The 12,170-nt window shown below is 35.1% G+C and overlaps 1 protein-coding gene across 4 annotated transcripts in view; it reads right to left on the bottom strand.

The window, feature by feature from the left end:
- The window catches only part of LOC126694379 (F-box/LRR-repeat protein At3g48880-like), a 58,186-nt gene extending 46,592 nt beyond the window's left edge, over positions 1–11,594 (bottom strand). Inside the window, exons 1-3 of one of the 4 annotated variants that reach the window (XM_050390618.1) lie at positions 11,288–11,588; positions 9,964–10,274; positions 9,067–9,575 (exon numbers count right to left, since the gene is read on the bottom strand). In XM_050390618.1, the coding sequence (XP_050246575.1) occupies positions 9,086–9,575; positions 9,964–10,274 (801 nt within the window). In that variant the 5' untranslated portion in view covers positions 11,288–11,588 and the 3' untranslated portion in view covers positions 9,067–9,085. Of the gene's footprint in view, positions 1–9,066; positions 9,576–9,963; positions 10,275–11,287 lie in introns of all 4 variants that reach the window. The other 3 variants (XM_050390619.1, XM_050390617.1, XM_050390614.1) reach the window with 3 other exon arrangements.
- Positions 11,595–12,170: the final 576 nt, after the last annotated feature.

Raw genomic sequence — 12,170 nt, forward strand, 5'->3', positions numbered from 1 at the left:
GGCTCTGTATTATGACGCTGGCAGGTTTTCCGCTTGCCCTGCCCCTACACTCAGTTTGCTCCTTTCTTTAGGCATTTAGTGAAGTGCCGAGTAGGAGGTCGTCCTCGGCAATGGCTCTCCTCGGCTTGGGCCCTGGGCCGTAATGTAGAGTGGGACTGGGCCGCGAATTCTTTGGCCCCCACATGTATAATGTTTATAAAAAATTATATGGTTTTTGATAACTTTTATGTATGTGTTACAAAAAGTTAAAAGTTAGTTTATTTTAAAAAAATTAAAATAAAAAAACAAAAGAAAAAACTTTTTTTTAATTAATTCACAAATGCACACTTAATGGTTATGTGATTAAAATATATGTGGATAATTATCATTCAATGGAATAAATTTAAAGTAACTCTAAGATTAGGTTGAAGTTGGGAGGAGAGAAAAGAAAAGAGAAAGGAAAAAAAAAATGGTAAAGAAATGGAAAATAAAATGCTCCCTTGTGTATGTTTGGAAATAAGTAGGAAATGATACAAGAAAGTTAACATAAAAATATATTTATCTTTCCTCTCTTTTTGGTATGTAAAGCAGTGAAGGAAAGGAAAATTGAAAGAAAAATTAATGCTTTTTAAAATTTAAAAAAAAAAAAAAAAAAACCAACAACAACAACATCTTTTAGGCCCTAACAATATAGAGAAAGTGATTCAAGTTAATCTTCCCTTCTTGATTTTTATGCTTCTCTCCACGTCCGTCCAAATTGAGCGGATTACAAAAAGGGACCCGGGCTAATTTATTTTCCTTAATCTTCTCAATTTTCTCTTTTCTCATATGAACCAATCAAAGGAAGCAAAAACTTTTCCTTCCTATTTCTTTCTCTTCCTTTCTTTTTTGCCTATTCCAAATACAACCTTAACTTATAAAATAGTATGTATTTGTCAATTTATGAAGCACTTAAGTTATAGTCCTTTAGACATCCATGAAACAACCTTTAGAAATGCTAAAAGGAATTCTCCCTGCCGTGGGAGTTTTCTCTCTCGTGAGGCGCGAGGTTCTCTCTCCCTTGACATTAGTCTAAGGGTATTCTTTTTCTTTTCTTTTACTAGTTTGTACATTAACATGGCAGATGAGGTTATTGATGGGTTGGGGAATATGAAGTTAACGTCTAAGGAGGAGGAAATTATTCCTATCTCTGATGAAGGACGAGTGGAGGCCATAGAAAGTTGTACTTTGAGTCTTCTTGGGAAATTCCTTACATGTAAACCCTTCAATAAAAGAGCGGCTAAGATCACTTTGAAGAAAGTGTGGGGTTTGGAGGACCGGATGCACATAATTGAGGAAGGGCTGAATCTATTCCAATTCAAGTTCCAATCGAAGTTTGATATGTCTAAAGTTCTCGATGGGGGTCCTTGGTCTTTTGATAATCAGCTTCTTTTACTCCAACGATGGAAGAGAGGGATGACAGTGGGGAACCTTAAGTTTGAATATGCTTCTCTTTGGGTTCAGATTTGGGTTGCACCGCTTGACATGATCTCTCCTTATGTGGGAAAGGAAGTTGGAAGTCAGATTGGATTGGTGGAAGAGGTAGAAAGGAAGCAGCGTCAGGATTATTTTAATTTTTTTATGCGAATCAGAGTTGCATTGCCAATAACGAAACTGATTCGAAGGGGTGCTTTTATTGCTAGTTCAAATGGAGTCCGTACTTGGGTTAAATTTAAGTATGAAAGATTATCCATGTTTTGCCATTACTGTGGCATGCTTTGTCATGATGTCAAGCACTGTGCCTCACACTTTGCAGCAGTTAAGAATGGAGGAGAGGTAGTCTATCAGTATGGGGATTTTCTATGTGCAATGAGGGGTCGACCACGCTTTTCACCAAATAAAAACACAGGTCCAAGTGCTGAATGGGATCAGACTTCAGGGGATGTGCAACACGATAGAACCAGTTCGATTGGAATTTGGAAAGATGCATGGTGAAACATCGGTGGAAGGAATGAAGGTTGGAAATCCTTGTGCGATGGATGAGGAAGAATCCGAGAATCAAGAACTTCAGTCTAAATTTCAGCAACTTGATAATGCTGACTTTGCAAGTGATGGACACGTGGTTGAGGGAAAGTGTGAGAGCATGACATCGGGGCAGAATTTCTAGGTGTCCAATTCAGTGCAAAGGGATGTTAGTGCTATGAAGACAGCTAGTTTACAAACTGAGGTGGATGAGGGATGGCATGACAAGTTGCATGAAGAAATTTTTGTATTGGAAACTGGTACTGTGGACCAAGTTTCGGGCCTGCATGGTTTAGGACTCACAAAGCCCAAATCCACTTGGACTAGAATAAACCAAATGGATTTTGGGCTTGGCGAGATTTCTAAGGCCTTTAAGTTGCCTACACTTGGGAAGAGAAATTCAAAGCTTGATGCAGGAGAGGGGACAGAGGCAGATTCAAACACAAGGATGGTGAAGCGTGGAAAAGGAGGACAATATGATATTGATTTTGATGATATATCAATGGGGGTGGAGATCCACCCTTGCCAGGAGCAATGAGGATCTTAAGTTGGAACTGCCAAGGACTTGGGAACCCTTGGACAGGTTCTAGCCTTCGCAAAATTGTGAGGAAACAATCTCCCAATGTGTGTTTTCTTATGGAGACACGACTAGATAAGGATGGTTTTGAAAAATTGTATGGTGAATTGCCTTAGCCAAATAAAATCATTGTTAAGGAACTTGACTCGGGTGGAGGATTGGCTTTACTATGGAAAAATGATATTAGGATGGATTTGATCAATTTCACTGATAATCATGTGCTAACAAAAGTGAAGGAGGACGATGGTTTTGAGTGGTGGTTGACATGTTTTTATGGATGGCCGAAAGCATAGCAAAAACATAAGTCTTGGGAGTTACTAAACCATCATAAGGATTTTGTGGAGGATCCTTGGCTATGTATAGGAGATTTTAATGCTTTTCTCCAGTCCTCTAAGAAGCTCAGTAAACGGCCAGCTCAAGCAAGCCAAGTTGAGGATTTCCGGGCTGCAATGGAGGAGTGTCACTTGTAGGATTTGGGTTTTAAGGGATACCCTTATACTTGGAATAATAAACGGCCAGGAGAGGGAAACACAAGAATCCGGTTAGATAGGGCTATTGTAATGACAGAATGGAGAGAAAAGTTCCAATTGAGTTCAGTGGTGCATTTGGCTCCTCATGCCTCGGATCACTTGCCAATTGTTCTTCACACACAAAAATTTGAGAAGCAAAGCTGACAAGGTAGAAGAGGATTTAAGTTTGAGGAATCATAGCTGCTTTGGGAAGAATGTGAGACTATTGTCAATGAAGCATGAACTATGGCTCATAATGGAGGGCACGGGTTGGTAGGTATTAAGCAGAAAATTCAGAGTTATGGTGACCAATTACGAGCTTGGTGATTTTCTAAGGCAAACCGAACAGTGAAGATATCAAATAGCTCCAAAAAAGATTGGAAAATTTAAATATGGAGGTGACCACAAAGGCTTCGAAGACAGAATTTTTGGAGGTGAGCAAGGAGTTGGATGATTTATTGATGAAACAAAAGATTTTTTGGGCACAAAGATCTAGAATTTCTTAGCTTAAGCATGGAGATAAGAATACAAAATTTTTTCACTCTAAAGCATCATAACGGAGGAGGAGAAATTATATAGAGGGTGTAAAAAATTCTGATGGTGATTGGGTGGAGGAGGTGGATGATATTTCTCAGGTGGCAATAAATTATTTTTAGAACTTGTTTCATGCAGGTACTTGTACTTAGGTTGATGATTGTCTTAGCACAGTGGAGCATAAGGTGACCCCAGATATGCAACAGATATTGCCCAGTGCTTATACTGCTAATGAAATCAAGATAGCGGTGTTCCAAATGGGACCAATAAAGGCGTTTGGACCTGATGGTATGAATGCTCTTTTCTACCAAAAGTTTTGGCATATAGTGGGTGAAAATGTAGTTATTGCAGTGTTAGATTATTTACATTCTGGTGTTATGGGGCCTGATATAAACCACACTAATATTGTTCTAATACCTAAAATTAAATCTCCTAAGAGAATGTCTAATATTAGGCTAACTAGTCTGTGTAATATCATTTATAAAATTATTTCCAAAGTGTTGGCTAACAAGTTGAAATAGATTCTGCCATTTATTATATCTTCCACACAGAGTGCTTTTGTGCCAGGGAGGCTTATTACTGACAATGTGTTGGTGGCTTATGAAGTTTTACATTCTATGCATTCTCGGAAAAAAGGAAAAAAAGGATCATTGGCATTGAAGCTTGATATCAGTAAAGCATATGATCGTGTTAAGTGGAATTTTCTGCAAGGCATAATGATTAAATTGGGTTTTCCAAAAAAATAGATTCAATTGGTGATGGGGTGTGTAACCACTCCCTCCTTTTCCATTCTCATTAATGGAAAAGAGTATGGCAATATCCGGCCATCTAGAGGAATCTAGCAAGGGGATCCCCTTTCTCCTTATTTGTTCTTATTATGTGCAGAAGGATTCACTTCATTATTAGAGAAAGCAAAGTTGGATGGACGTATTAGGGGAGCTTCTATATGTCAAAGGGCGCCTAGAATATCAAATCTTATGTTTTTAGATGATTTAATAATTTTTTTGTAGAGTTACTAGTGGAGAGGTTGGGGTGATTAATGAAGTTCTACAGACCTATGCCAATGCCTCTGGCCAATGCATTAATATGGAAAAATCTTCGGTCGATTCAACAATAACACTCAAGAAGGGGAAAAAGCAGAGATTGTGTCTATGTTAGGGGTGAAGGTAGTGGACAAATTTGAATCGTATTTGGGCTTGCCTACTCTAGTGGGGAGGGCAAAATATTAAACTTGTTCCTATCTTAAGGATAAAGTTTGGAAGCAATTACAAGGGTGGAAGGGCATGATGTTACCAAGAGTAGGCAAGGAAGTTTTAATAAAGGCAGTTATGCAAGCAATTCCTACATATACTATGGGGGTTTTCCAGTTGCCGGTTAAATTGTGTGAGGAACTATATGTTTTGTGTGCTAAATTTTGGTGGGGACAAGTGGGAAATGAAGGAAAGAATCATTGGAAGAATTGGGGTAGCCTAACTCAACCAAAGGCTAATGGAGGGATGGGATTTCAGGATTTGAGGTTGTTTAATCATGCTATGCTAGCTAAACAAGGTTGGAGATTAATGCATGATCAAAATTATCTTTTCTTCAATTATTACGCGTGATATTTTTTTATAGTTATCTCATAAATATAAATATATATATATATATATATTTATTATTATTATTATTATTATTGTTTTACTATTGTCTATGTAACCTATGTAAAATACTTATATGATAAAATTATCCAAATCATGCTATGTACTAGAATAATATTATATTCTTTATAATGCAATAAGATAACATTTAACAATCAAAGAAAACAAAAAAGAAAAAAACTTAAAACACAAAACTAAATTGCATCAACTCAAAGTAGAGTTCTTAAAAATACAAAAAATTAATAACCTAAAGCAGATATGCAAGAAAAATAAAAAATCCACCAAAAATTTGAGAGAGAGAAAAAACCTTTTTTGTGAGGGAAAATTATGCATAGAAATATAGGATAGAAAAGATAATGAAAAATTTATATAGGAGGATAAGGAGAAGAAGAAACAAAATAAATGAAGATAAAGAGAAAGATGAAGAGTAATATTAACGTAGAGGGTAGTGGGGAGATGAAATGTGAAAGGTATGAGAAATGCTGGAAAAAGTGTAAATGTTAAAAAAAAAATGTGTACGATTTAAAAGGAAATTTTTATTTATTTGTATTTAACTAAAACATTATATGTTTAATTTTATTTTAAAAAAAGAAAATATTAATAATTTAATGATATGGAGGACATGGCTAGATTTAAATGGTCAGTTGTAGTAGTGCTATTAATGTTAGCTTGAATATATATAAATATATATATATATATATATTTCAACATTAAAAATGATAAACCCTATCCATTTAACTAAATTAAAGTTACTTTATGATGTTGAGTTAACAAAACGAATTTGTGGTTACCAGAAAACTAAGAATTTTTTTTTATAAAAAGAATAAACTTGAAAGCTGAACAAGAATTGTCTTGTTTTATTGCTTGTCATTTGAGTGAGATTGAAGCTCACATAAACTAATGGAGCCTCATTAGACCTATCAACCATTATAGCTCTAAAGAAGACCAATAACAAAAACTTAGCATAAATCAATACTTACCCTTTGCAAGTCAAGAGGCTACACATACAATATAACGTACATCATTACTCAACAATGTTTCAACTCGCCACAGAGCAAAGTAATCATGCAAATGAACTTTGAAATATCCATTTGGTGTTACGATTGATGGTATGTAGCTTTTAGGAAAAAAATGTAGTAGTGGTAAATTAAACAACAATACTATTCAACTACTTAGATTTATCATGATATGAGGAGAACATGAATGCATTATGGACCCCTTTGTTCCTTGTGGTCCATACAAAATTTAAACTATTGGAATTAAGAAGAAATAGATTTCTAAATATATAAATAGAATAGTTTTTGTTAGAAGTCAATTACTGCACATAAGGAGAGAAAAAAAAAATGAAAAGACAACGTATCAAGTCTAAAAGGAACTTCATAGAACAAATGTCATGTTGTACAAATAACATATATAGAGCAACTAAATAGGTGAATTCAAAGCAACCCAAACTAAGAATTTAAAGAAAAAGACATGTAATAAAATTAACAATTAAAGAGAGAAAAAAAAATTAAAACACAAAACTAAATCGCATCAGCTTAATATAAAGTTCTAAAGAACACAACAATTTATCAACCTAAAGCAGAGATGAAAGAAAAATAAAAAATCCACCAAAAAATTGAGAGAGAGAGAGAGAGAGAACCTTTTTTTTGTTGTGAGGGAAAAGTAAGTAAAGAATAGAAGAGAGAATGACAAATTTATAGTAAAAAGGTGTGAATAAGAAAGGACAGGAAAAAAAAAAGAAAGAAAAAAAAGAGTAATATTAAGGTACAGGGTAGTGGGGGATGAAAAGGTAAGGGATAGAGAAAGGTTGGAGAAAGTGTAAATATTTAAAAAATAAGTAAATGTTAAAAAATTTATAGGAAAATTGGAAAGAAAAATGATAATGACGTGGACGCTGATGTGGCTCAACTGGAGGGTAATAACAATAAATGCTACGCTTCCACTTTTAGATATATCTAGATATGAGAAAGTTCATGAACATTTGGCATAGAAAAGAAAAGTATCTTTGAATTCATTTGATAGTGGATTTCATGGATTTATGGTATTATTTGGAAATGCTAAAGATGTTTTGTCTTAAATTGTATTATTTGGGAAATTGATGCAAAATATTTTTGACAAGAAATGGTTTTGAGGATTTTGAGAATATTGTGGATATTTGGTTATTGAAATATTTTCTGAAACTACTTGGAAGTAAACTATATATTTTGAATACATTTAACTTGTGAGCTTTCGATGTGGGTTTGTCTTTGTGCTATGATGTTGGTGATTACCCTGTCTTTGTGACCATGTCTTTGTGATGTGTGATTACCCCGTCTTTGTGATGACAAGCCAGGTTGGAAGCTCTCACTTTGCATGACACGAGTAAATCCTTGAGTATGTGAGTGAGGCTACTGTCCATAGGGCCAAAAAACCACATGCAAAAGGGGTATTGTGTGATACGTCATTCCTTGCTGCCTATGGGGGGAAGAGGTAAATCCTTGAGTATATGGGTGAGGCTTGGTAGGGCCAAGAGACCACAAGCAAAAGAGGTACTACATGGTGCATTATCCTCTGCTACCCATGGGGGAGATAAGTAAATCCTTGAGGGTGTGGGTGAGGCTAGGCAGGGTCGATAGACCACATGCCAAAAGAAATACATATCATGCTAGTGCGTTTGGGTTCTAACCTGTCTGTGGCGATATGATGTCTTGGTGACATTTCCATCTTTGTTTTAGGTTTTGAAATAATATTGGATATTTTTGGCTCACAGTGAATAATATGTAGTTTCGTAGTTATTTTGGGAAGCTTGGTACTAAACTATTTCTATCATCCTTGTCATGTTATTAATGAAATTGTTTTGCATAAATTAAATGGAGATTGTCAAATTATAGCATGTTTTGTAAAATGCTCATTATCATGAAACTTGCATTTCCCCCACCACCATTAATCATACTACTTATGGGGCTTTAGCTCATCCCACTCTCTAACAATTTTTCAAATCAATTAGTTATACCTCGAGTATGGAGCTTACTTTATTTGGTGGTAATTGGAGTGCTATGTTAAATTGAGAGACTTTTGTTGTGAATGGTTGGTGACTCAATCTTGCTATGTTCAAGGAGGACGTAATTAATTCTATTAGAGGTTGGACACTTGAGGTTTGTTAGCCTTAGGCATGGTAGGCCTAAAATCGATGTTAAAGTCCCTTATTCTTGATAAGATTGTAACTTTGTGTAATCCAATTGGAGTTTTATAATATATTCATGTATAATGCGGAGACACTTAATTTTTAGTTATTGTTCGTAAATGTGTTATAGAGCTCTAACTTGTAATGTGGAGATTATGGTTATATATTCTTATCTTGTGAAAAAGAAAAGAAAAGAAAAATCCCCTACGGTCTCTCTCCTTATGGTTCTTTTCTCATGCTTAGGACCCTTTTGAGTTTGGGGTGTGGCATCATTACTCGCATGAGCTGGTTTTTAGTATCTTGCTTGAGCCAGCCTTCATTCTTGCTCAAGTGAGCTTCTGCATTTAGTAATCATTTAAAACTGCTTCAAAGATAGACCTTTACAAGGATGCAAATATATTAACAAATTTTAACTCGTTACAATTAGAGTCATGAAATAGGCTAAGCCAAAAATTTAATAGCATAACACCACTCAATGAAACCCAACACCAACTCCAAACACCATCCAAATATCACTAATTCACCCATATCACCACATGCACATTCAAACTTATGCAGGGAATGTAAAACCTAGTAAACATCAATAGCCTTTACTGGTGGAGTGGTCCCCAAAAGAGTGAAGTATCTCTCGCGGTGAATAAATACTAAAATACTAAATGGGACCTTTATTAATGTAACCCATTTATTCAGAAAGGATACCTTCAAAAGAGTCAGCAGATATGTGATCCTCCCAATAGTCTTCATCATCAAACAGCCTTGAACCTTCGTGCTGGAAACTACTAATATGTGAAGCAAGCTTCAGTAACTGGTCATCACATTCATAACCTACACAATCCCTGGCATCCAAAAGCACAAGCTCCTTGCAGCCCTGCAGAATCATCTCTAAACTCTCCCGATCAATGTTTGCTTTCCTCATAGACAAATACTTTATCTTTGGAAGAAAGGTGACAATGGCTGATGCTGCATCCCTCTCAATATTGGCTCCATAAGCACATAACCAATAAAAATTCTTACAGTGACAGTTGATTTCTTCAAATACTTTTTCCATGTTACTAAGGCGATCGAGTCTCAGCAGCCCTAGATTTTTCCACTTACTTATGAGTTCTGGAATAACCGGGAAATACCTGTAACATAGATTCCCTGACAGATACAGAGCCTTCAAGGCAGGGCACCTGGAAACAATGAAAGGCATCGATGTTTACAATAAGAGAAATTCATTCTTCAATAAATAATTAATAGTAAGCAAGAACCACTAGCTGATCTTCTAAATTATGATCTTCTAGCACTATATATTCATGTAAATTTAGGTTATTTGCATTTTATATGAATCCATCAAAATCATTCTTAACTCTTCTTGTCTATTATTATTCTTTGTGACATATAAGTGCGAGTGTGAACTCTGAAGAACATGCCTACCAACCTGTTAGAACTAAGAACTTAGAAGTACCCCCTTAACCTTTTGCACATCCATGAGACCGCATAGAGGAACAGTGAACTATAAGGGTGAGTAATAACTAAGACATTGTGAGCAGTTGACAACAGAAAAGGTATACAACTTACTCGTCTGCAATATATCTTAATGCCTCCTCAGTGCAGTCGTCAGGTAGCCAGACTGCAGTAGCATTTCCACGGCTTCGATTAATTATGGACTTAATAAATTCAGTTGTAATTCCATCATAAAAGTACCAAGACAAAGGACCACTTCCAATTTGTTGAAAATTAATGATTTGCCAGCATGAAGGATGAAGGCTTGCTTTGTACCATGACTGGCACACAAAGGGAACGCCCAATAGTAGTGACTCTATCCCCACTCTTCTAAGCACATTCACCAAACAGTCCATGTTCAAATCCTCCCATTTTGGTCCAGACATCTGTAATATAAGCCCAATCAAGATTATAAAAATTACTTATTTGCAGAATAAACTTCAAGTCAAAGGGGTGAAGTGCTAGCTTATAAACAATGTCTATGTGAGCACGGATTGATCACAATTGTATTATGTACTAGTTAAATTCAAATTCAATGGGTACTTAACAATACTACTTAAGGCTAGAGCTTTGTAACTTAATTACTTAGCACCTTCTGGTGTGTCTATGATATCTAGGTTCAAATTTCCACTATCCCATTGTAAATATCATTAAAAAAAAAAAAGTAATACTACTTAAAGAACAATACACAATTTAATTAGAATAGGACAGATCTTAGAGTGATAAGAAGAAAGACCATTAACAATATGGTAATCTTTGAAAAAAAGATACAAAGATATTCATATAATTAGAAATTATCTCAAATTTTTAATTTGACTTAGTTTAGATTTTCTTAGAATAGAAGGAAAGTCTAATTATTAATAAAGTAATTTGGTCCCCTTATCTACTAAGGAATAGGCAAGTCTTACATATAGATAGTGCTACAAAGGATTTGGGTTTTGGCCTAAGGGTGGGGAGAAAAGAAGACTCTTCAAAGAATTTGGTTTTCTTCGAATAGGTATTTCGTCTGGATTTGATAATTTTCTCAATGAAGGAAAAAGAACATATAATGTTTGAGCAGGACTCCTTTAGTAATCGAGGCTAAAACTGGGTTTGCATTTGGATTGTTTGCTAAATAATTTGAGATCGAACACCAAAATTTTCAAAATGAGACTGAGACACAGAGTTTTGAGACATATATATATCTATATATATATATATATATATATACTGAAAATCAATTCCAAGTTCTCATCAACTGAAAAAAAAAAAGGAAGGAAAAAAAGAAAAAGAAAAAGAGAGAGAGATTGCAATTCAAGTCATGCAAATAGAGATATACAAACCATATTCCAACTACAGCGTCCAAATGTATTACCTATAACAAAGATATTAATCCATTGGATAACAAGCTACGATTTACCTGTAATTACAATTCCGAGATATATGATACTGAATGAAGTGATGAAGAAGAAGATAAAATATTATGTTTATGCATATAGCGAGCTAGGGAACCTGGAACAAATTAATTTTCTTGGACAAATAATAATTTAACGTTGGTAATTCACTCCTCCAAGTAATTTTCCAGTTATCAAAAACTTTAATAAAGATGAGAGCCTCATCATGAGATTGAGACCTACTTTAATAAAGATGGAAGACCTGCTGGAAGCTTCTCACATTACTTGAAATCCCGCCAGAGAATCAATTGGAAGGACGCATGCCTAGTCATATAACACGTGACACTCACGCCCAAAGTCATTTTAAAAACAAAAGCTTAAATGCAGCAATCAATAATAGCTTGCGAAATTTATGTTAGGTTTAGTGACTGTTTGGATCCGGCTGAAAAAGCCAGCGCCTGGTTTATCACAATAAAGCCTGTGCTGTGTATCCAAGAGTTAGGTCCTTTTGGATATATACCACTTTAAGTTTCTTTAAAACTTTTTTCCTTCTTTCCGTTTGTGTGTGTCAAAAATATTTAGTATTCTCAAAAGAAACACCCTAAAATTTCCTAATTTTACTCCTTGAATTTTGGGCGTCAGTGCCACGTGTTATATGAGTAGGCATGCATTCTTCCAATTGATTCCAGGTCTCCCGTCTTTACTAAAGTAGATCTCAATCTCATGATGAGGCTCTCATGTCATCTTTATTAAAGATTTTGGTAAGTGGAAAACTACTTGGAAGAGTGAATTACCGATGTTCAATTATTATTTGGAAAAAGTTTAGTAATATGAAAATTTTCACTTTTTATCACAATTGTGACGTGGAAGAATGTGATTAGTAAAGAAAAAAAATGGTAGATTCATGCG

Source organism: Quercus robur, chromosome 8, assembly GCF_932294415.1.
Source record: "Quercus robur chromosome 8, dhQueRobu3.1, whole genome shotgun sequence".
NCBI classification, from domain to species: domain Eukaryota; kingdom Viridiplantae; phylum Streptophyta; class Magnoliopsida; order Fagales; family Fagaceae; genus Quercus; species Quercus robur.